Here is a 25774-nt window from a genome sequence, read left to right as displayed (position 1 = left end):
ACCAATATCGAACTGGAATTTAATTTTTACGAAAACATAAAGTCAAACCATCTGTGTTCATTTTGGTTTGGTCTTTTCCGTTTCATGCACATCCCTAAATTAAGGTAAAATAGGACAATCCAAAATAATAACTTAATGTTTCTAAGGATTTCAAAAAACTTAAGTTCGCCAAAGAAGTTCGCCGTTCAAAAAATTAACGTTAGATCACATACGTTAACTCCAAGGTTCTATTTATCAATACAACAATCTAAAAGGACCAACAATGTAATAAAACAAAACAAAACAACAAACAACGTGTCACTGTTCCATCCGCCTGACACCATTTAGTCATCGTCTTCTCGAAGAACACGGAACAAAGACACCATTTTTTGTCTTATACGGCTCGCATGGGATTCTTCCACACCACCATGGATCCTTATACACCATTTTTTGTCATATACGGCTCGTATAGGGCTATACGGTCGTATAGGACCTGAATCGTGTAAGAGGTTGTCTGCCATCGTTTATTGTGCCTTGTATAAGCCTATACGGGTCGTATAGGCCTATACGGCCGTATAGACACTTTTTAAAAAAAAAATGATAACCATATATGCAATATATGTGATTTATACGGGTCGTATTTGGCTCGTTTATAGACACTTTTTAAAAAAAATGATGACCATATATACAATATATGTGATTTATACGGGTCGTACTTGGTTCATTTATCTTAACGGGTTTAAATGTTGAGCTCAAGCTTAGCTCGTCAAAAGCTCAAGACTGTCTAGACATATTTGTTGCTTACGTATAATAAAATTGAGATTTTTTTAACATCTAGTCAACATACATTAAAATAAAAATGCACCCCAAAATTTGAGGTTTTTTTTAAATCGTTTTCTGGCAGCGATTAAGGCAGTCTGAATGTTTCTGCAAATGTTTTCTATACGGTCGTATAGCCCTATACGACCGTATAGCTTTTATGGTTTTGTCTTAATGCAATACGAGACATTTAATGCCTATACGGGGGCTATACGACCGTATAGCTTTTATGGTTTTGTCTTAATGCAATACGAGACATTTAATGCCTATACGGTCGTATAGGCCTATACGGTCGTATAGGCTGCAAAAAACTGTTTTTTTTTGTCCTCTTGTCAGGCTTGTGTACCCTATACGGCCGTATACGAGTCGTATAGGCATGTGGGGTGGTGTGTGGTGTGGGAGGATCACATCCCTTCTCAAAACGATGTCGTTCCACTGTACTTTCCTGGCAACAACAATTTAGACTGTCTTCTCGAAGCCCACGTCATCATGAACACTTTATCAACTAGTCAATACTTTTGTTCTTCGTCCTTTTATTCAACTCTTTGAATTATATTCTTTCGTACAAGTTTCATTTATATCTCCATCAAATTATTATTATTATTATTATTATTATTGTTATTAACAAAAAAAAAACATGAACTCCAAGTAATTAATATCCTTCCATAGGTACGTTTTTCATTTCATCTCAAATTCGTGCTACAATTTCTTTAATGGAAAATAACGGAAAATTTGAACGTTTGACACGCGAGAACGCTGAGTTGGAGTTCTCGCGTGCCAAACCTTCGACCAATAACAATAGCAGCAGTAGCGGTACTAGTAGCAATATCATTAGTAACAATATGTTTAGAAGAAGTATCCATAGGGTTTTGGGTAAGAAATTCGATTACGAGTTACTTAAAAGCATGGCTAGAGAATGGATCAAGAATCCAATGAACATGGTTCTATTGTTATGGATTGTTTGTGTTGCGATATCCGGGGCGATATTGTTTCTTGTGATGACGGGTATGTTGAACCACGCGCTTCCCAGGAAATCGCAAAGGAACGCGTGGTTTGAAGTGAACAACCAAATTCTTAACGCGTTGTTTACGCTCATGTGTTTGTACCAACACCCTCATCGGATTTATCATCTCGTTATGCTTTTGAGGTGGAGACCAGAAGATGTTACGAAGTTGAGGATATTGTATTGTAAGAATGCGAGTTACAAGCCGAATGAGTGGGCACATATGATGGTGGTCGTGTTGTTGTTGCATCTTAATTGTTTTGCACAATACGCATTGTGTGGTTTGAACGTTGGGTACAAGAGGTCAGACAGACCAGCAATTGGAGTGGCGTTGACTGTCGCTGTAGCAATAGGCGCCCCTGCAATTGCTGGTGTCTACAGTGTCATGAGTCCTCTCGGGAAGGACTATGACACTGGTTCTTCTGATGAAGAATCCCAACTTAATAAAGAAGGTAGTACCAGGTCAACTCGAAAAATATTGGAACCGTTTGAACGAAAATTCTCGTTTGCGTTGAAAGATGAATCAAGAACTAGCATAAGTAATCCAAAATGGAGTGGAGGTGTGTTTGATTTTTGGGATGATATCTCATTAGCATATCTATCATTGTTTTGTAGTTGTTGCGTGTTCGGGTGGAATATGGAGAGGCTCGGTTTTGGAAACATGTATGTGCATATCGCGACGTTTCTGTTATTCTGTTTCGCGCCATTTTGGATATTTAATTTGGCTGCCATTAATATTGACAATGAGACAGTGAGGGAACTCTTGGGGATAACAGGAGTGATTCTTTGTTTATTTGGTTTACTTTATGGTGGATTTTGGAGGATTCAAATGAGGAAAAGGTTTAATTTGCCACAATATGATTTCTGCTGTGGTAAATCCGCAGTTACCGATTGTGTGTTGTGGCTGTGTTGTTGTTGGTGTTCGCTCGCTCAAGAAGTCCGGACGGGAAACGCGTATGATATTGTTGAAAATAAGTTTTATCATAAAACTGAGACGGAATCTAGTGAAATGACGATATCGCCCTTGCCTCGAGAAAGGGTTATGAAGGATTATCAGAACCCGAATGGGCATTTATCAATGGCGGAAGAAGATTCTTCAAGTGGTAATGGTGTGACCCTCGAACCCCCAGTTCCATCGCGTATACGAAGAGATGAAAGTTAAGAATTTTAAGTGTTTTTATATATTTTTTGCCATTGTGAATAGTGGTTTGAGGTTGCAAGAGCTAGAGCTTGCTGGTGTTTTTTGTGCATGTACATTGAAATGCAGAGCTGTTTTGTGTGTAAGTTATTATTTTGTTGTATTCATGTTGGGGATATTAATCATCTCTTTATATTTTATGGTTGCTTTTCTGTTAGGGGTGTTCACGATCCATTTTGATATGATTTATCCTAAATTCTGAGCCAGTAAACGCCAAACCAACCGGACGAGTTGTGTGGGTTGGTTGAAGTAGCCGGTTTGACGATCAGGTTTTGACAATTTGAACAGCTTTTTATCTTTTCAAAATCATTAAAATAATAAACTTTTTAATCAATAAAGATGGTTCGTGAATATAATGCAACCGTTGGTCGGACCATTTAACCGCCAAAACTGACAGTATGAACCTCAAACCAGCCGAAGCGAATCAGCGATCGACTTGCTTTGGTAGGGCCAACTGCGGTTCAGTCGGTTTCAACCATTTATGAGCACCATAGGCTATTACTAAGTACTAACAAGTTTTGAAATCAAGCGTTGGCAACATCATTATGTAACATCTTTCTGCAAATCTTTCTGTAAGATTGTATAACTTATAGATACTAACATCAAGAACCAGCAAATAAACAACTAAAACCCTTGTAAATGTAATGATCAAAAATTAAATGTAGCTACAAACAACACGATCGACACAAACCTCAAGGGCGCCACATCAGCAACAGACGTGGACCTACTATTCCAACTAAACATGCACACGTAGATAACTGTTTTCACGGCGAATCTTCCTCCATACCCATGGCATTTCAGGATTTGACGATCCCCACAACCCAACTCTCTTAGCCCGAGCATCTTTCTCCCACTAATATCATCAAACCAATTCAACCATTTTTCACACAGCAAAAAAAATAAATATATAAATAAATAAACTATTATCATCATTAACACAATAAGGAAGTCAGTCAGTAATCACTAACCTTCTCTAACTCAGGTCGTTTGTCATAACTCGTGTAATGCCACGCAAGTCCTTTCTTCAACAATGATTCCTATGTAAACAAGTTTTAACAAATTAGTTTTGTTACATTTGTAGGGACATGAGAATGTGACATCAGCAACTTACCTGCACAAACATGCCATTACAATAAACGTCTCCAACAAAACGGCCATAACGATCTTCACCAAATACTAATATTTTCAACCGCTTGCCTTCGATTATCTTCACGAGCTCATCCTTTGCCTCTTTTCCATAAGGCATTGAGCGTTTGGGTGCATCTATTCCCCTGTTTCCATTCACTTATATTACACCAAATTTAGTAATTTCAGTTTAATACCATTTGTTGTTAAAAATAAATTTATTAAATGATGTGTTTATTTATAGAGTCAACTTCATAAATATATATCAAAGATACCTTAGTCTAATTCGGTACTTTCGTGCTAGAATATCCTGATTATCGATATGCACTACCCTGTGTCGACAAATAACATGAATCAAAAACAGTTTAAAAATTATAATATGAAACAAAATTACAAATATGAGTAGTTACCGATAGCCTGCATGAGTAATTTGTTTTTGCAATGCATCTGTTTTGATGTGGTTCCTTTCGGCCCGTGCCTCATTAAGCTCACCTGCCGCCATTTGTACCTCGTGGGGAACACGAGATGACTCCCGAGCATCCAAGGTACTCACATAGACTGTTACAGTATCCCCATCTGCTATTGCCTTTGTATCCACCTTTTTATAATCAAATGCATTTGCAAAAGTAGGAAGAGTTTTAATTTTGAAGAAACTCTGAGTTCAAATTAGGGCGGTAAGTGAGCCAAGTTGAGTCAAGCCAAGGTCGGCTTTGGGATAGGGCTCGGCTTGTTTACAAACCGAGCCTGAGCATTAACTTATATATTTTTTAACTTTTTTATTTTGTATTTTTTACATGTATTGATATGTATAAGAACTAAAAAACAATATTTGTAACACAGACATAATGCAGGATTATATATTACTGAGTATATAATTTATACATTAAAATTTCGGTTATTATTTATTTATATGTATTAAACAATATTTTGACTTCAATTCAAATGACCCAACGAACCGAGCCAAGGTGGGCTCAAGTTTGGCTCGTTTACAAACTGAGCCAGCTTGTGGCTCACTAATTTTTTATATATATTTATTTTCTTAAAATTTGTATATTTTACACATACTGATATATAAAAAAGCACATATTGCAGAATTTATAAACTGTGAATTATATATACTCAAATTTGGGCTATAACTTTGAGTTCCAATCCACATATCAAAATTTAGGCTTTAATTTTAAACGAGCCGACCAATTTTTAATATATCATATGGCTCCGTCGTTCATATATATGAATTTGGACTTTAAGTTGAACGAGCCAGCAACGGGCCGAGCCAATTTTCATAGAGCTGGCTGGGCTCATTTACAAAAACCGATTTTGAGCGAGCTGCAAGCTTTTTGAACGATTGCAGGGATTTGTTCATACCGGAAGAGTGTGTAACTCGACAAGTGATGGTGCTTCACGGGCCGTGAGTTCAACGAGCCAATGTGGAAGAGGGAGACCGTAAACCGACAATAAGCGGTCATGATCAGGTGTTCCGTGTCGATGCAGGGTGCTAATTACAAGGCTGGAAGCTTGTTCATGTGTGTGTTGGTAGAGGTCTTGATCCCTTCAATACCTTTGATATATGCTCATACCTTCAATTCATTAGTTAGAATATCAATTATTACCAACTAAAAGCTAGGGTTTCAAATTTCAACTTGATTTCGAATTAGGTGATTTGAGTTTATTATTATAGAAACAATTAAGTTGTAAAATTGGGGGTGAGTGTGTGTACCTGGGAGTGATAGAGGTGTTGAGTGACGCTGGATACAGAACAGCCGTGGTGGTGGTGATGGTAGCTAGGGGTGGCGGTAGTTGTTTCTTTTCGCTGTTTTGGATATTTATTAACCGTATGAAGTCCCTAATGTCTACATGTTTTATTTTTTGCTATACATCTTAGCTAGTGTCAAAAGGGAAGTCCCTAACTTCTAGGCGACACTTTTTCACTCAATTAACGTCACATATCATAAAAATCAACTATTCAAACCCACCTCTCTATAATATTTATTAAATTATAATTCCATCATTATACAAACATTTTACTTTTGGTTAATTATTTATAGCATGACTACTTTATATATTTCATTATTTTATCTCTAGTTTATTTGTAGATAAAAATATTTTTCTAGGATACATACAACACTATACATTTCTTATGTGGTCGATTTCAAAAATAATAGTGTATTGGATATAGGTAAAACCATATAATGCATATGTATCTATTACTTTGAATATGATACACAAGACGGTTTATTTAGTCGTTTGTGTTTCTCTCCCCCTCTACTTATTATTATCTTTTATGTAAAATGTACAAATGTTTTCAACAGTTTTTCTCTTATTAGTGTATCTCCTTCGAGCATCTCAAGAAAATATTGATGAGGCTACTTGGTTAATCAGAAAGTCGACCACTTCAATCAAACCTGTGACCAAGAGGAAGCGGATTTTGCGTGTTATTTCTTCACTATATGTCCAAAAATTAGGTTGATCTTGTTGTATGCTGCTATATTCTACAAAGTTCCTGCATTCATTTTACACAAATTGAGAAATAGCAACATTGATGAGTCAAATCGATTTCACAACTTGTTACTTACGAAGATTTTAACATCTTTTCAGTCGTCGAATATGATGAGTTACTGGATGTCATAAGCGTGTTATACATCTATGGTTATTCAAGAACAATTTCACGCATGTAACGAAGTAACAATGATATATATGGATCTTTGGTTGTGTATCTACCTTTACCGACCTATGTGTGATATGGTATCGCCCATTCCATTAGTTTTAAGTCAGCATTGATAAAAACGTCTAGTACACGACTAAAATGGCACACTACTAGTAGCTAAATGAGTGATTCGTTACACTATAAGTATACGCACCCCTGAAACTGATGAATATTCGTGATCTTTTGTTAATGGGTGAATGGCAAAAATGACAAATTTACATGAATGACCAGATTTAACGAAATTAAGGACTAATGTTGTTTCGAAGTACCAAATAACTGGTACTGTTGGCATAAATTATAATAGTTACGGAAAATCCAAAATATGACCGTAACACAAAAAACTCGTATAACTAGTCTAAGTTGAAATAGTAAGTTCAACCTAACTCTGCAACAAATTATCATAAGTTCACAACATATCATCATGTGGCTGCGATATGACAAATACAGATTATACGCTTTCTGGTCGACGGAATTTACGATCTGTTTTGTTTTCTGTTGCAGATCGAAAGTTATGTTCGATACAAAATTGGCAAAATAATAAAAACGTTAAGAATACAAAAGATTTGAAATCAGAAGCAAACCACAAGCCTTAGGACCCCAAAAAGGTGATCGTGATGTTATTTTACTTGATATCATGAAACGAAGGCGCCACTGCAATCAGGGGATCTCCATACCCGACTGCCTCTGTAGATTCACAAATTTCAATTAACAAAATATAAATAAAAAACCGAATTCTTTATCTGTGATTATGGATTCTACAACCAAAAAAACTGAAGCGGATATCATACCTCCATCATTAAAGAGGATCTTTATGACTTCTCCAGCTGTATCCGACTGCATAATGATATTCAAAAAATATATCATCGGATTATTATTATTATTATTATTATTATTATTATTATCACTACTACTACTATTACTACTTTTGTATTATTAAAATTATTATTGTTTTAACTCTGAAAATCTCACCTTGACTGGCAATTCAGTGCCAAACTGGTCCAAATAGCATATAGTTTGTCCTTCTTTAATAACATCACCCTGTTCAAATGAAAACACAAACAGTTTGACTTATCAACAGGTCGTCTTCGGTCAAATTTCATCTTTAAAGGCCCAAAAAATCCGAATCCCCTTAAATATATTTGTACTGCGTAAAAGCTGGTCAAGTCTTAGCAAGAATTAAGCAAAGGCTTGATTGTTGAAGCCGTTACTTTTCTTGTAGTTAGAAAGTATAGGTTGTAGAATTGGTTTGCAAGATGTACCAAGTCCTTCCTTTGAAAAAAAAAGTCCACGAGTCTCCTAAAATATTGTTGATGTATATTGTTCTTTTGATCAAATTGTCTAACAAGAAATAGAGCTCGAAATAAGCCGAGCTGGATCTATTTGTAAGTCAAACGAGCCGGGGCTTGAGCCTAGTTGAGCTTGGGCTCAGCTACACCCCTACCCGTAACAAAAAGTATTTGCTTCAACCAGAGTCTGTTATGTACCTACTTGAAGTAACTACAAAACAAATATGGGTCCAACAAAATGGGTCTCCTTGACAAAAACAAGGTCACTTATATTTACCTCTTTAATGAGAGTAGGCTGCTTCTTCCCTTTGAGTGTCCTGCCTTTCCGGAATGTTCCAACCTAATAATAAATACAAAAAAAATAATGAAAAAAAAATAAGATGATGAAATACGAACCTGTAAAGCTGTTGTGTAAAGGAAATATAAGGCATGCAATATTATACCGTTGGACATGAGACTAGAACATATCCAGTAGCTCCAGAAGCTTCTAGTGCTGCTAGCTTCTTTGACTTTTCAACAGGAATATTTGTAAAAGGGGTTACTTTTTGGGAGGTTGGTGGTGATGGTGGGGCAGCGGGGGTGGATTCGGTCATTGGTTTGCTAGGGATTGGTGGTGTTTCTGTAGGGGAAGCAATAGGGATGATTGCTTCTGCTGATTTAATGTTTCTCTTTAGATGCATTTCAAATCCACCGATCTATATAATATAAAAAACAAATAGTATTCATATCTAATCTCAATTCTAGAACTCTACAATGTTTAGTTACTGATATAGGAGCTTAATCACCTTCATTTTCAGCTCAGCAATCTGTGTCTCGTCACAGACACCAAGGACAAGCTCCTGATAATAAATGGTGAGAATATAAGTAATATTAATACACACATACACATATAGTGGACTAGTGGTAAGTTAGGGATCCAGACCTCAAAGCCATCAGGAAAAGTTGATCCTGTTGAAGTTTTTTTGTCCACAGATCCTTAAAATAGAAATGCCACAAGTGATGATCATTAGTATCATTGTAAAAGTAAATGCATTTACATTCATTTAACAAAGCATTTAATACAGGTAATAGGTATAACACAAACTCTATTGTTGCAGAAGAGTAAATCACATAATTATTTAAACAGTAATTCTCATGATGATATTGATGTTATATTTTACTTCAAGAAGAATGGATTTCCACACAATCATGGGATATACATCTTTATTCATAGTCAATGGAAAGGAACATATATGGAACCTAGTATCATGGAATAAAAAGATCGCAACGACTTCGATCCAGTTAGTCTCATCTAGAAAGCCTTATAGAAGCATCAGTAGTATTGAAGATAAGATATATCTGCTTTGAGTAAAAATCGGAAACAAGTTTTTCATTTCATTTTGTTCAAACGATGATCATTAATCTTTGCCATAGAAGCTGTGTTTAACCTAAAAGAAAACACTCACCGTTGGACTTTTCAACAACAGCAACATCAGACTTAACACATGCCACAAGAGCCCCTGCACGTTTTCTCTGAGAAGAAATTAGATCACAACCAAATGATGCATTCTGCATAGACACCACACCAACTCTCTCACATGTAGAGCGCACAGGTGAAACAGTGCCCACAGAATCTGCAATCATAAGATTAAAAATCAATTCGGTTCCACAAAAACAAAAGTAAATACATATCTTGTTAGACAGATAAAAATGGTGAATGTACAAGCACATTAATAAAAGAGATGACTAAGAAAATGCACAGATTTCCTTAAACTTAGATATTTCATTGGGTTTGATATCTAGCACTTAAGAGTTTGTACAAGAGGTATTAATAAAAACATTGCAGAAAGATAAGAAATCATAGCTAAAAGCCTCCAACAGCGACTAACTCATATCATTTTGGAACCAGATTATTTGAGCCCTAACACATAAGGATACCTAATGTTTAGCTATATAATCGACAGAAAAACAATAGTAACAGAGAACCAGAAGTAAAAACTTGCATAACTATCAGAACACGTCAAATTTTGTACCAAATATAGCTCAATCGGTACAAAAAAATATCATAACAGCTAACTTGATCTATAAATAACCAAGTAAAACATCATAACAACAGAATAACAAAAGAATAACAACAGTAACAGAGAATCAGAACTAGTGAACTGCAAACTTGCATATTTGATCAAAACTATGCATTTTCACCACCATAAGATTTCAATTTGTACAAAATATAGCTCAATCAGTACAAAAGCATATGATATGATATGATATAACAACTAACTCAATCTGTAAGGAATCAAATAAAACACACTGTGCTTAAACAGAATCACACAACTGCAAATTACTTCAACCCTAACACATGACAATGCTTAAGTTTTTTAGTTAAATCATCGAGAAAAGAAAAATAGTAACAGATAACCAGAACTACAAACTTGCATAAATCGATCAAACCTACACATCTTCACCACCATAACACGTCAATTGTACCAAACATAGCTCAATCAGTACAAAAGCATATGATATAACAACTAACTTGATCTGTAAGGAACAAAATTCAGCACACTGTACTTCATACACAGTTACAAATTACTTAAATCCTAACACATAAGGATGCCTGAGTTTTTTAGCTAGATCATCGAAAGAAGGTCAAACCTACTCATTTTCACTATTCGAACACGTCAATTTGTACCAAATAACATATCATATAACAGCTAAATCAATCCGTAGGGAATCAAATAAAACACACTGTGCTTAAACAGACACACACAAGTAGAATTAACTTAGACCTACGATCCTAACACATAACGATTGCGTAAGTTTTTTAGCTAAATCATCGAAAGAAGGTCAAACCTACACATCTTCACTACCATACCACGTCAATTTGTACCAAAATATAGCTCAATCAATACAAAAGCATATAATATAACTAACTCAATCTGTAAGGAATCGAATAAAACACACTGTCTGTGCTCAAACAGAATCACACAGTTACAAATTACTTAAACCCTAACACTTTAGCTAAATCAACGCATGCGTAACAAATACAGCTCAATCAGTACAAAATCATAACAAACATCTAACTCAAATGCTCGATCTGTAAGGAATCAAATTAAACACACTACGCTGGTACAGTTACGCGTTCGTATCATCATAAAGCTATTTATAAAAAGGATCACGTGATTAAGTATGAATAGATTAACTGAATTAATGAGGAAACTTACAGTTGAACGAGCGGAAAACAGTTGCAGACTCCATGAATGAAGTTGAAATGAAGAAGGTGGTTTGGAATGGAGGTTAATATAATAATATTAGGATTTATAGTTGAACAAATGTCTTCGTGATGTCCGCCCTGTTTCATCAGTTTCTTCACCCACCCTGGCTTACTTGCTCTTCTAAATTAAAAAGCTCCTGTTTATGACGTGGCGGTTTGGGATTACTTTAGATTAGATTTGCCCTAACTAATCAAAATCAAAATCAAAATCAAAATCAAATCAGTAACTTTTGTCAAACTGTGAATGTGTGTGTGATCTAACAGGAAAAACCATTAATTATGTTTTGATAGCCCCATACTAAATCAACAACATTGCTTGGCTTGGTTAGTCAACCAAATCAGAAAAAATGGGTCGGTTTGAATCGGTTTTTAAACAGTTTTTCTATGTGATGTACATCTATATATATTCATTTTAGAGGGTTTTCATGCGTATAGTCATAACCTACGTGAACATATGTAAATTTATCTTATAGTTACTTAACTTGAGATATCTCAATGAAATTATCGGTTTATTGTGAAGTTACACATCCGCTCCTTTTAACCGGCTTATTTGATTGTATCATTGTTATAAAAAAAGGAATTAAGACGGAAGAAATACTATGGATCCTAAAATGTTTGTCATCTTTGCTCTACAAGTTTTTGTATACAATATATTCTATTGGGACCTAGATTGGAATTTTGGATAATATTATAAGAACTAGAAACGATCACGTGATTGGGCTGGCTGGGTTGGGCTAGGCTAGGATAAAATTGTTTCTTAAATTGTTGATCGAAATGTAAAACGGTAGCCGGTAGGTTCTCTCAATTATAAGGAATGAATACAACCCAGTTTTGACAAAATCTACAAGTTGATCGTGACACTAAAATAAATGTGTATGTATATACTCTCACATACTTAGACCATCCACAACAGACACCTTCTCTCAAGGTTTGGATGAGGTGGCATTGCAGCTAAAAACATCACAAACTTTACCGTTGTGAAGCCAAGTTTGTCTTAAGAAGTTTGTTGCTGTAAACTTGTAACAATAGGATGATGTGGCAACCTCCCTCACACATACACACATACATATATATTATATATATACACATTTAATATTATTTAACGGGGTTTGAGGAGGTTTGTTGTTGTGGAAGAAATTTGGGTTTTTAAAAAAAATTAAAATGTGATGTGGCTATGATATGAAAAATGGGTTTCATTAGTTTGTTGTTGATGCTCTTGCAACCTTACCACTTATTTGCCTTTTCCTAGCGAAATAATATAGTAAACTCTAAGGTTGAAACTAATAAGTTCATAAGAGTATCATGAACCAAGCTTAAACTCGCACAAAAGCCATCGAGTATACTACTACTAACTTTGATTCAATTGGATAAGATCCATAAAAAATTACGTAGTTTTGTTTACACTTTAGAAAATGAAGTTTTTTAACCAATGTAATAACCTAAAAGATTTTCTTTTAAAATACTATATCAAAACTCATATCAAACTACATGAAATATTTATCGAATTATCTAAAGTTATCAATCATCATTGTTTTAACTATAGTCTAATAATCTTAAGCTACTAATGATAAAATTCAAAGAAAGAAAGAGATTAATAATGTACACCAAACCAAACTATAAGGTAAAAAACATAAACTAATAACGAAATTAACTGCTTTTTTACCGTCTCACCTCCCTCCAAAATCAGTAAACCACCACCCCTCCTTCACCACACACCACCACCACCACCATGGCTCCCGCCATGCCAACGGTACACCACAAAACGCCCGCCTCCTCATCCCGCCACCCCACCACCCAATGGTCCCACCAACCCACCCAACGGCCCCACCAAATCCCACAATCCACCACCACCACCAACAACCAACGCTCCCACCTATTAACCCCTCCAACCCACCCCACCCCCACCCCACCACCCAACCCCGACCTCCGCCCCTTATTCTCCCGCCTCTCCGCCTCCCTCCGCCACTCGTTCGCCCAACGCCGCCCGTGGTTCGAAATCGTGGACCGCTCCACCTTCCAACGCCCCGAAACCATCTCCGAAGCCACCTCCCGCGTCAGGAAAAACGTATCCTACTTCCGAATCAACTACGCCGCCATTATCGCTGTCGTCGCCGTCTTATCCCTCCTCTCGCACCCATTCTCCCTCTTCTTCCTCATTTCCCTCCTTGCTGCATGGCTCTATTTATACCTTTACCGCCCACCCGATCAACCCGCGGTCTTATTCGAACGCACATTCTCCGACCGAGAAATCCTAGGGATATTAATCATTTCGACGATTATGATCGTGTTCTTGACTGGCTTAGGATCGTTATTAATCTCTTCAGTTATTGTTGGATTGGTGATCACGTGTGTGCATGGGGCTTTTAGGGTCCCACAAGAGGTGTTTGTGGATAACCGACAACCATTGCATAATGAGATCCTTTCGTATATTATTGGGACCGATGCCTCGGCTGCGGTCGCCAGTACTCCTCCACCCGCTATGCGACGCGTTTGAAGGCAGTGATGAGTGTGATTGAAGCCGGATGTTTGTTAATATTATGAAGAAAGGTGACTATATATGTGTAATTTGCCAATTTGGGCACTTCTCATTAATTTGGGAGGAACAATGTTAGAGCTTGTTCGGACCGAGCTAAAAATAGCTCGGGCTTGAATAATACGAGCTGAGTTGGCTCGACTGAGTATTGCAGTCGAGCTGAAATGAAACTTAGCTCGTATTTTACCGTCTCCCAGTTAAGGAGACGGTTAATTAGTTTCTATAAGTTTGGAAAATCTTGTAGCTGTTATTTTTTAAAGTATCAAATAACAAGTTAACAATTTTTGCATTTAGCATGTGTTCTCAAGTATGCAACCTAGGGAGTTTATTTGTATATATAAGCTACCATTTGAGTTACTCAACTCTGAGCTCGAATTCAGCTCGGACATATATACACTGATACAGTAAACAGAGTTACAAGCTACAAAAGTGATAATTGTGCTACCAGGATTGCTCTAGACAACAAATGTGAAAGCTATGATTTTCATTGGTCGAATTGTAAGTATAAATTATTATCGGTCAATAGGTGATATAGTTGGTATTATTAAAATCTAGTTTCCTATAATAAATGTTCATAGTATACTCTTACTTAATTAGCGAATTGGACCTCAGTTCATACGCATATGCATCGATCCTAGGATTATTTTTGTATCCGGTGGATGGTGAGTGTATGGCAACACCACGTTCACACATATGGATCTTAAGGTCTACAACTCTTTGTACACTCTGATTACTAATATTATATACTGTGCATCTGTTATCTGGATCAATATTGCCATATTGGGTATTTCCATACATTTGAATGTTCTAATCTGTCAGCAATGAGCAATCTGATAACCTGAACTGTTAATTTGAACTATGTAATGGGGAGTGTGATATGTTGTTATGATATTTATAACTTAAAATATTAATATGCCATGCATGTTAATATAAAATATGACATTTGATAATGATGTGTTGCGTAATTGTGAAACTTGACATGTTAAATTGAAATCAATAATCTGAACTGTAAATTTAATTATATGAATATGGAATCTGATCTCGGTAATATGCAATACATTATTAATTACGTTAATCTAGTGTTTTATGTTATTTCATTTTCTCCATGTATGCATATGTGTACTGTAGCATTATGCTCGTTATAGTAAATGTGTCTGCTCTTGAAGAAACACTAAATGACCCCGGCAGATTAAGGATAATCTTAGGGTAAATAGATGTTTCCCACGAGGGTTAAGTCCGGCAAAGATGGTTATTCTTCTCAACCTGCAAAACAGACACCGTAAGCTCGTCACTGAGAAGGGGGGGGGTTCCTCCTTGTGACCACCCTCCGGCGTGAGAATCAGACTAGGTTGCTCTGAATATAAGTGTATATAGAGAGAAATAGCTAGAGAGAAGATGATGATACCGTTCCAAGGTGTTGGAGTATTTATAGCCGAAGGTAGGTTTCCAAGCAGGTACGGTCAGCTGTATAATATTCCTTTTCCACCAACTACGGGCTACGTTCGTGCCACAATGGGAGTTGGTGGGTAGACAGCGGCTGATAGTGACATTTTGTACTGGAGCGTGCTCCTCCTCGTACTATTGTCAGTGAGCTGTCACCCTGTGATTGGTTCATGGGCTGCTTTTGTCAGATCTTGTCTATTTTTCCATACCTTGGTAGGTATAGTACAAAAGATCTTCTGGAAGCGTACGGACTGGCTCTTTTGGGCGGGAATATTCCCGCCCTGCTCATTCCTTCTTCAGGTGACATTGCTGAAGTATAAGAGTTAGTGTCTTATGCGTGTAGCCTTACTGTTAGTGCGGGTAGCCTTCCTTCTTGGCTTGTACCCACAGCTGCGGGGACAGGCAGTGTACTGTACCAAGGGAGGCTTTCCTACGGGAACAGCTGGCTTACTGCGTGTAAGGTCTTCATCTCTCTGAGCATGGTGGGTCCTGCGGATCCAGTTGGTCTTTGCGCAGACGTACCTCTTCAAGGTGAGTCTTGCGGGTCCAACTGGGCTTTGCGGGGACCTACCTCTTCAAGTCCCCCCAGTCCATTGTTGTTCTCATGAATTGCTAATAAGTGAGGGGAACTTTTGGACTTTAAGCAAGGGGTTTTAAAGAGGGATTTTCGTTTTTTAAGATTTTCGTTTTTTAAGGTTCTCCGTGGGGATTCTTCCCGAGGTTTTCCTAATGTCACTTGCAGAAAATTCCCGACTTTTCTGCCCGATCTTTGGGTACGATGCGGGTAGGTGTAACCTCTTCGCAAGTCGGGAGCGTTGAGTTTCACTTGTAGATTCTCCACGAGGTTTTGGTAGTTTTAGACATAGTGATCAGTTATGTTAAACAACCAACTCCACCTTGGAGCTTCAAACAATCTAGTTCTCAACGTTCCCGCCATGCGGGGGTGTTATTTCTCTTTCCGCGAGCATGGCCCATAAGATCGATCTTCTTGGCTTCAATTCCCTGCAAGTGCTAAGTATGTGAAGGTTTTCGCCTTGACACTGTACCCACACTTGTCTTATGGTTTCTTGCTTTCCAAGGTAAGGGGGTATATTCCCTCTTATTTTTGAATCTTTTTGAATCCTTTTGGAATTCGGAGAGTTGGTGAAAGGATAAGGACAGTCCAAACGGTTGAAGGGACGTTGGCGTCTTCTGACGGTTTCAGGATGTGCAGGAAGTTATGACGACGTGACAGCATGTGGTCAATCAGGACGCTTTTTCAGGCGCGTGGGCGCGAGTTTCATGACACGCGCCATTCCGACACCTGTTGCCAGCTTGCTTTATCCACACGTGTCGCCGTGTCATTGCGCCTGCGCTTTCTCTCTCATCCGCATTAAATTAATCGCATTCATTGCGATGAGTATATAAGGGGGAGAGGGTGCATTTCGTCCATTATCTTCACTTCACTCTCCTTTTCCTTTTAAGCGATTTCCGGCGAATACTCATCTTTTCCGGCGAGCATTCTCCTGAAACCGCTTTCTTTCATCTTTAACATTTAAAAAATGTCTTCTTCTACTCATGATCCGGAGGTTAACGTCGAGGAGTCTGACTTTTACCTCGAGAACCCGACGTCCACGTCCGATAAGGACGATAAGAGTACTGCTGGTGAGTGTCAGTGTACTCTTTCTGTCGATGTATACCATTACATCGTCAAGAAGTTCATGCTGGAGCCCTATGAGCCAGAGTTCCCGGAGGCCCACCAGAAGGTGTACGATGCCCCTAAGGGCAAGATAGGGGTTTACGCTTCGTTCTTCCTATATGGGAATCTAAGATTCCCATTAACGAAGTTCGTATACCGTGTTTTGGAGAAACACGGTGTTCATCTGACAGAGGTGCACCCATTGGCAATTGCCAAAGTTCGCCATTTCGAATGGGTGTGCCATATTTTGGGTATCGTGCCTCGAGTCGACCGCCTGATGACCTTCTATACTTGGAGGTGCATCCAGGGTTGGTATACTCTTGTCACTAGGATCAAGGGTTTGAAGATCTGCGCTACTGAGCGTAGTCTTCGTTCTTGGAAGCGGGAGTTTTTCTACATTTCCGCTCGTGTCGTTCCCATCGCGATGACGTTCAAGAATGGGAGGGCACTTCCCAACCTTCCGGCCTCCAATTACCAGGAGACGGAATGGTTCACCAAGATTTCCCAGATTCGGACTCCTGTTTATCGCTTCGCGGAGTCTGGGATGGTCATGCTTGGGATGAGCCGTGTGTGGAAGGATGCCGGGTCTGGGACGCCGCAAATACCCATCGTTCTTGAATACGGTTTGAACTATATTCCTTATGGTATGCTCCGTCTTTTGTGTTGGTTTAGGATTTCCTTCTAACCTTTTTATCGTTTTTATTTCAGAAGGGAACAACTTACAGTCGCTCTTGCACCCGCGGAAGACTGGTGGTCCCGCGCCGTTGGGTACTCGTGACCTTGATGAGAACGAGTTGCCCATTTTGGAGCAGACTGCGGATAGATTCGTAGAGGTCTACCCACCAGGCCATGAGATTTTAAGTGCCACTCGGCTAGGTAAGGAGTTCTTTAATCCTCGTCCTCTTCATGCTCAAACTTCTGCTGGAATTCCTCTGATCTTGTCATCTTCTGATGAGGGATCTGCAGATGGGCCTTTTATCGTAAGGAAAAAAGAAGGCGGCCAGCGTGAAGGGCAAAACAAAGGTTGCTACCTTCGTTGACTTGGGGAATCAGTCTGACTCCGAGACTGAAAGTGAGGAGGCGGCGGGGAATCTTGGTGGTGGGAACGAGACCATTGTCTCAGAGGTTGAGACAACGGTTGTCCCTTTCGAGCCGCCAAGCGTTGCGAAGGTAACTGGTGTGAAGAGGCCAATTTCATCGGGTCCATTTCTGCCTGTCAGGGCTTTCAAGATCAGGAAAACTAGTAAGTATACTTTTTGTGTATCTTTTCCGCATTTCCTTCCGCCTTTGTTTTTATATCTTTGGTTTCTTTATGCAGGAGTGGACTTATCTTCTTTTGAGAGCGGTGCGGGAGGAAGTGGTTCAGGACCCACGACGATAGGTTTGGTCAACCTATCCGAGGCGATGACCCAGGCGGCTTCGCCTGTTTCTGGTACTGGTTCAGTTGCTTATACTGTTGAAGCGACTGTTCCGGTTATGACGTCATCGGTCATGGCTGCTGTGCCGACGATGGCGTCCACTTTCGTTGCTGCGTTGAGCAGTTCAACTTCTTCGCCGGTCGTCAGTGCCATCTTTACTACATCATTCACCGGACCGGCGGTGACTTTTTCTGTGAGCTCATCCGCAGCGTCTACCACGGTTATGAGTTCATCTCAAATGAGTTCATCTCCGATGGTCTCTACCTCAGTGGCTTCTACAGTGTCACATTCGGCGTTAGCGACTACCTCGTCCTTGGCCGGTTCTTCAGGTATGTTTAGAGTTGGGACCTCTAGATTTACCTCTGTTGATGAGGGAGTCCAATCTTTGCCTCCTTCCCATCTCCTTGACCTCTTGGATGGATATCCTTTAGGTTCAGGTGATGGGTTTAGCGGCTATCGGCCTGTTATCGACCCTACAGATGCGTGGGGTTACTTTGGCCTGTTATCCATCCTTGTCATTTTTGTCTAACTATTTTCTGTTTTCGCAGTTTCGGATTCCAATGAGGTCTATGCCCCAAGGTGGAATATCCGCCGAGTGACAACTCTCAGGACGGCTGCAGACTGCGTCGACTGGGCGCGCCATGCCGCTCCAAGTGGTGCATTGGGGGAGACCATGGTTAGTTACCAGGAAGGCCGGTTGTCCACCGAGCTCCGAATTCTACTCGCTCGGATGCAGCCGCGTGTCGAATTACTTTGTCGTGAAAACGATAAGTTAAAGACTGCGCGTAGCTTGGAGGGGGCTCAGGTGCGATCGCTGCGGGAGGAGAACAAGAAGCCTGCCGCCACCGCTGCTGAGAAAGAGAAGGCCTTCAAGAATCTTGAGGCCGAAATCCAAGCCAGGCATGAGGCCCGTTCCAAGGCTACTCAAGTTGTTAATGAACAACTTAGGTTGGCTAAGGAAACGGCGCGTAATGCCACTGAAAGGGCCACAAAAGCTGAAGCCGTTGCTGAGCCTCTACGCGCTGAGAATGAAGAACTGAAAGCCAAACTGGAGAAGCTTTAGCAGGCTCATGAGGCTTTGGCTTTGGAGGATGCCAAGAAGCTACAGGAGCTCTTGGATCAGAAGGGTGTACTTGATCGCACTGAGCGCAAGCTTAAAAGCGTTGAGGAGGCTGCTGCCAAGAAAGTGTTGTTTCCAACCTTAATAAGAATGAGGCCGAACGCGCACGCGATCAAGCTCAAGCTACCCTTCAAGAGTCCTTGTCCAATAAAAGATTGGCTTCTACGAGAAGCGTTGCCGCAGGTACGCACAGCTCAATTATTCTTTGCTTTTTGCTTTTTTCTTTATACTTAGAAAAGTTTTTTTTTTGTGTAGGTTGTGCATCGGATTTTCGTGAACACATCCTATGATGATGCCATGAGTGCAGCCCTCAACGCTTCTCATGAGGATGGAGAGACAGCTGGTTTCTTGCTTGGTCTAGGATTTGCAGAGAAAGGCATCCCGCCTTCCAAATTTCCTCTACACGATGTTGACACTGAAGCTGCCTATGACCAAGCTGTGAACCAGTATGCTGTTTTCTCTCATCCGGTTGTGGAGAAGGTTAATGAAGTTGCTGCTGCTGATGACGGGCTAGCTATTCTCAAAGCTTTCCTAGAACCGCCGCATCCGACTGATGGTGCGGGTTCAAGTGAGTTTGGAGGAAGTGGTCCCGAAGCCTGAATCTTCAGAATCCTCCAAGTTAGGATAAATTTGTACTTTTTGTAGGCGGGTAGATACCTAGCCATTTTGTAATGTTTGAACAGCTTTTAATGTGAATATAAATGTTTTGTTAACGCCTTGCCTTGTAAACATTATATGATTTGCTCATGCATATTTTAGTTTAACTTAGCAGTTTTCTAAGTTTTTTGAATAAGTTAACCTTTCGACGAGTGTCAGATAATAGGTTAATGTTCTGTTTCCTCTATCATGATTGTGCGGGTAGGACCGTCACTTTCACTTAGTAGGATGACCAAACTTCATCTATGTCTGACCTGCGTGAAGGTTTTCCTCATCTTCCCCTTAGAAATTTTTACTGTTTTTGTGTTTATGCGGTTTGTGCCGCTTTCCACACGCAACGACTTACTTCCTCCCTCACTTATTTATGCGGTGAATACCGGCATATCAGTGTGGTCAGTTCATAAGTATAAAGGTAAGGCTATCAACATCAATGTGATAAGGAGAATCATTTCCATTAGAAGTGGCTCTAGGCCTGTTCGTTACAAGTTTGGAATTGATCTACATGTAGCATCTGCGTAATTGAGCTCCATTCCATGTTCTTGGGATGGGGGTGCCATCGAGCCTTTCGAGCCGGTATGCGCCCCTTCCCAGAACTTCTTTAATAATGTATGGCCCTTCCAAGATCGGGGCCAGCTTTCCTGGGCGCTCCTGGTTCGAAGCCTCGTTGTTACGCAGTATGTAGTCTCCGACATTGAAGTTGCAGAGTTTCACCCGCGTGTTGTAGTACTTTTGCATTTGTCGCTTGTAGTTCTCTTCACGCGCTGCGGCTAAGTCTCTGCGCTCTTCGGTTAGCATAAGGTCTAACCGTCTTTCCGCATCATTGTCTTCTGGTTGAGTTATGACTCTTGGTGAGGGTAGACCAATCTCGATTGGAACCATGGCTTCAGTGCCATAGGTGAGGCTGAACGGGGTTTCGCCCGTGCTTGCTTTTTTCAGCGTTCTGTTTGCCCAAAGGACATGTGAAGCTTCGTCCACCCAGCCAGATCTATGCTCCAAGAGTCTTTTCTTTATGCCGTCGACGATGCTCTTGTTTGCTCTTTCCACCTCACCATTACCCTACGGGTGTGCCACTGAGGCAAAGGTGTGGGTGATTTGAAGCTCTTTCAGCCACTTTTGTAGCTTCTGGTCAGCAAAGTTGGTGCCGTTATTGCTCACCAAATTCTGTGGAAGTCCAAAACGACAAATAATAAATTCCCAAATAAATTTTTTGATATGTTTTGCGGTTGTTTGGGCTAGGGGTTTTGCTTCTATCCACTTGGTGAAGTAGTCGATGGCTACCACTAGGAACTGAACGTTCCCTGCTGCTGTGGGAAATGGGCCCGTCACATCAATGGCCCACTTCTGGAATGGCCATGAAGAAGTGACTGGAACAAGTTCGTTCTTCGGGCGATGCGTGTTGGGTGCGTAGAGCTGGCAGGACCTACATTTTCTGATGTAGGCCAGCGCATCCGTGTGCATCCCCGGCCAAAAGTATCCCGCGTTGTTTAGCTTAGCTACAACTGCGCGTGGACCTGCGTGTATCCCACAGATGCCTTCGTGTACTTCCCTTAGGAGGTAGTCGGCATCTTGGTCGTCAACGCATCTGATGAGTGGGCCAAGAAAATTACGCCTGTAAAGTATGTCATCAACGAGTTGATAGTTTAGTGATTTACAGCGTATCTTTCTCGCCTGTGTCTTTGACTCTGGTAGTACACCCGTCGCAAGGTAATTTATGATTGGCGTCATCCATGTTTTTGTACCGGTTTAGATGACACAAATTTCCTTGTGCGGGACTGATGGTGCTCCAAGGAGTTCAACGCGGATGTCCTTTCCCAAGTGGGTGAAGGCTAACGATGCAAGCTTGCTTAACGCATCCGCAAATTTGTTTTCGCTTCGCTTGATGTGTACAACTTTGCAATCGTTGAAATCGCGCATAAGGGTTTTTGCTTGTGCGAGGTACAGGGCCATTGTGTCGTTCATGGCTGTGTACGTCCCGTTTATCTGGTTGGCTACTAGCATGGAATCCACGTGGGCTTCCAAGTTTTTCACCCCCATCTTACGCGCAATTCTTAATCCGGCCAAGAATGCTTTGTACTCCGCTTCGTTATTCGTACTTGGGAAATCCAGCCGAATAGCGTAAGTGTATTCTTGGCCTGATGGGTTAGTTAGTTTCAACCCTGCGCCTGAACCTTCGTTGTTGGCTGCTCCATCAGTATAGAGTCGCCAGACATCGTTAATGTCTTGTGCTGGAGAGGGTTGAGCCTCTTCATGTCACTCTTTTTCCCGCGAAGCGGGGACTTCTGCAATAAAGTCGGCCAAGACCTGGCCTTTTATGGCTGGTCTTGGCTTGTACTTTATCGCGTATTCTCCCAACTCAATTGCCCATTTGGCTAGGCGCCCTGACAACTCGGGTTTGCCTAGAACGTTTGCAAGTTTGAAGTTGGTGAGAATGGTGATTGGGTGGCCTTGGAAATATCGTCTTAGCCTGCGTGAAGCCTGTACAAGCGCTAAGGCTAATTTTTCCAGGGTGGAGTACCGGGTTTCCACGTCTGTTAAGATGCGGCTTACATAGTATATGGGCATCTGGATGCCTTTTCGTTCTACTAGTAAGACTGCCTCGGTTGCTCTGTCTGTGGCGGTGAGGTAGAGAATTAATTCCCCACTTCTGGTGCTGTGAGCGTTGGGAGTTCGATCAAGCGTGATCGAATCTCTTGAAAAGCTGCTTCCGCTTCTGGTGTCCAGCGGAAGTGTGTTTTCTTCAAGCAATTTCTCAATGTTGACACGAATGGGAACGACCTATCCGCATGGTTTGCCAAAAAGCGGTTAAGTGCGACTAGTCGTCCATTCAGTGTCTGAGCCTGTTTGATGGTAGCAGGTGATTCCATTTTCATAATGGCTTCGACCTTTTCAGGGTTCGCTCTGAAGCCATCTTTGGTGACGATGACTCCTAAGAACTTCCCTTCTTCCATCCCAAAGGAACACTTGCTCGGGTTGAGCTTCATGTTTATCTTTCTGAGCGTGTTGAAAGTTTCTTCGATGTCTTTCAACATCGCCTCTGGCTCGAGGCTTTTGATGACCAAGTCATCCATGTAAACTTCCAAGTTCCTCCCGATTTGGGCATGAAACTCTTTGTCCATCAGGCGTTGGTATGTGGATCCGACATTCTTTAGTCCGAATGGCATCATTTGATAACAAAATGTGCCATCGGGCGTCCGAAATGCGGTTTTATCCTGATCGTCAACAGCCATGTGGATTTGATGGTACCCTTTATACGCATCAAGGAAACATTTAAGGCGAAACGGTGCTAATGAATCTACCTGAAGGTCAATTTCGGGTAACGGGTAACAATCCTTGGGGCATGCTTTGTTTAGGTCTTTAAAATCTATGCACATGCGCCATTGTTTGTTGTATTTTGGTACCATGACGGGATTTGCAACCCATGTTTGATATTTACTAACGCGTACGATGCCTGCGTCAAGGAGTTCCTTGACTTGGGTTCTACACGCGTTAGCCTGCTCAGCACCCATTACGGGACGCTTTTGTATGACCGGTGTAAACGCCTGGTCACACTTGAGCTTATGCTCAGCCTTACTTCGAGGTACACCAGTCATGTCAGCTGGTGTCCACGCGAAGATGTCGGCATTTTTTTGCAACAAGCGTTTGAGTAAGGTGCGTGTGGGATTAGTGATCGTTGGGCCAATGGTAACAGCCTGGTCAGGGTATTTGCCATTGAAGGCCCATTCTTCTGGCTCAGAGATGGTTGGTTTAGCCATTTTTGGTTTGGGTTTAGATGAGACGGATGCGATGCATACCTGGGGAATGCCCGTGATCATCGCGACGCCCTCAGCTGTTGGCCATCCCATCATACCATGGACTGAAGACACCACGGCATTAAATCTTGTCATCCCGTCTCTCCCGAAGAGAATGTCGTATGTGTGGTGTGGCTTCCTCATTACAACGAAGTCCACGTCTTCTGTGCGGGAGTACTTCCTGTCCGTGAGAGTGACGGGGAAAGATAGGATTCCCAAGGGGGTGTTTGTGCTGCCGTCGAACCCTTCCATCGAGGCGTAAACTGTTTCTAGGCGTTCCTTGTCTTCGTCGTCTAGCTTGTCGAAGAACTGCCTATACATGACCGTTGAGGAAGCGCCATTATCAGCAAGGGTGCGGGAGGTGATGTAGTGCCCCAGCTGGCTTTTGATGACTATGGGGCCTTCTTTGTTGGGCCCTCCTGGCACACGCGGGAAGCGCACTTCTGCTTCCTTCCACGCACTTGGCTCTGTTCGTCGTTTTCTTCCGCTGATGTTGCCGTGAACCATGTGAATGCTGATGTCCACGGGCTTCCTTCCATTGCCCTTGTACCGATTGTCTTTCCTCCCTCCGTTCTTGATTGACACCACGAGGTGTGTGAGTTTCCCATCCTTGACGAATGTTTCGACGACATCCTTCAAGGATGTGCATTCCTCAGTGGTGTGGCCTTTTGTCCAGTGGAAGTCACAGGATTTGCTCTGATCAGCGTTTTGACGCTGTCGGATTATTGGAGCCTTCATGGGAGCCTCTCGGTGGCAAATATCTCGGTGACGCTTTTGGTGAGTGGCGTCCATCTGGGATTCCGGTTCGACGAGTGCATGTTGTCTCTTCCGCCTAAGAGAGGGCGAGAGCTGGATGAGGTGTCAAAGTTTATCTTTGACTGCCAAATACCAAGCTTCCTCTTTTTATTTTGTTGGGCGGTACGGACGTTATTTTCTCTTGTTCTCTGCGTGTAGAGGTTTGTGCTCTGGGGAAAATTTCTACCCAGTTGCTTCTCCGTTTCGGCAAAGCGTTTAGCTGCCGTCATGATGGCATCCCACGTGGATGGCATGCCATCTCTACCTGTCAACGTGCGGATGAGCACTGGGTACTCAGCGCCCTGGATGAAAGCGGCGCGAACAAGATCTTCGCTTATAGTGCCCAGACTTAGCTTCTTTGAGTTGAAGCGAGTGATGAAGTCTAGCAAAGATTCGTCTTCCTCTCGGATGCAGTTGAGGATCGTCCATTGCTCTTCAGTATATTTTCTTTGTTGACTGAAGTGCTGGCTGAACTTGTGCTGGAAGTCTGCCCAATCATAGATGTGGTGGACCGGTAGACGATCAAACCACGTTCTGGCTGCCCCGACGAGCGTCATCTGGAACATGTAACACCATGTGGGTTCCGTCCAATTACTGACGGTTGCCCCGCTATAAATCTGTTCAAGTGATCGTCCGGGTCAGATATGCCATCGTAAGTGCCTATGTTGGACATCTGTTTGGCACTCTTTGGAGTGATTGCCTCCGCAATGTCCCTTGCAAATTTGGACGTTCCCGCATTCGCAACAGTTGGTCTGAAAGTTTTGGAGAAGTCACGTGGGTTTCCTCCCGTGTTCTTTGGTTTGAAGGTTCCCTCGAAATTTCTTCTCGAGTGGAAGTCTGCTTCTTTACGCTTCCCTTTCGCCTTATGACGAGGGTTTGCGTCACTGTCAGATTCTTCCCAATCTTCATCATCCAAATGCTCGCAATCATTGCTCATGTTGAGCTGTTGTCGAGTGCTTCCGAATTCGTCATTGGCCT

At 41.2% G+C, this 25774-nt stretch overlaps 3 protein-coding genes and 1 pseudogene across 3 annotated transcripts in view; 2 read left to right on the top strand and 2 right to left on the bottom strand.

Moving 5' to 3' along the window:
- The first annotated feature begins 1412 nt into the window (after positions 1–1412).
- LOC143627518 (uncharacterized) lies at positions 1413–3114 on the top strand. Its single transcript, XM_077097313.1, has one exon. The coding sequence runs from the start codon at positions 1512–1514 to the stop codon at positions 2961–2963; it is 1452 nt and encodes a 483-aa protein (XP_076953428.1). The 5' UTR covers positions 1413–1511; the 3' UTR covers positions 2964–3114.
- A 262-nt stretch (positions 3115–3376) lies between these two features.
- LOC143627548 (putative 38.1 kDa protein) lies at positions 3377–4908 on the bottom strand. The gene is made up of 5 exons (XM_077097341.1): positions 4535–4908; positions 4400–4456; positions 4111–4270; positions 3968–4036; positions 3377–3852 (listed from the first exon to the last, which is right to left on the bottom strand). The coding sequence occupies exons 1-5, from the start codon at positions 4624–4626 to the stop codon at positions 3736–3738; spliced, it is 495 nt and encodes a 164-aa protein (XP_076953456.1). The 5' UTR covers positions 4627–4908; the 3' UTR covers positions 3377–3735.
- A 2284-nt stretch (positions 4909–7192) lies between these two features.
- LOC143627539 (uncharacterized) overlaps positions 7193–25774 on the bottom strand; it is a 35505-nt gene continuing 16923 nt past the window's right edge. The window contains exons 2-10 of the mRNA XM_077097330.1: positions 11315–11350; positions 9560–9727; positions 9037–9089; positions 8900–8953; positions 8558–8809; positions 8392–8454; positions 7798–7866; positions 7617–7662; positions 7193–7512 (exon numbers count right to left, since the gene is read on the bottom strand). Coding sequence (XP_076953445.1) covers positions 7451–7512; positions 7617–7662; positions 7798–7866; positions 8392–8454; positions 8558–8809; positions 8900–8953; positions 9037–9089; positions 9560–9727; positions 11315–11348 — 801 coding nt within the window. The 5' untranslated portion in view covers positions 11349–11350 and the 3' untranslated portion in view covers positions 7193–7450. The remainder of the gene's footprint in view (positions 7513–7616; positions 7663–7797; positions 7867–8391; positions 8455–8557; positions 8810–8899; positions 8954–9036; positions 9090–9559; positions 9728–11314; positions 11351–25774) is intronic.
- On the top strand, positions 13094–14024 carry LOC143625241 (PRA1 family protein B3 pseudogene; annotated as a pseudogene).

This window comes from Bidens hawaiensis, unplaced genomic scaffold, assembly GCF_021521415.1.
Source record: "Bidens hawaiensis isolate Kalapana, Puna unplaced genomic scaffold, B.hawaiensis_p1.1 tig00000458_1, whole genome shotgun sequence".
NCBI lineage: Eukaryota > Viridiplantae > Streptophyta > Magnoliopsida > Asterales > Asteraceae > Bidens > Bidens hawaiensis.
The sequence above is the reverse complement of the archived record's forward strand: the minus strand, read 5'-3'. Positions and strand labels throughout refer to the sequence as shown.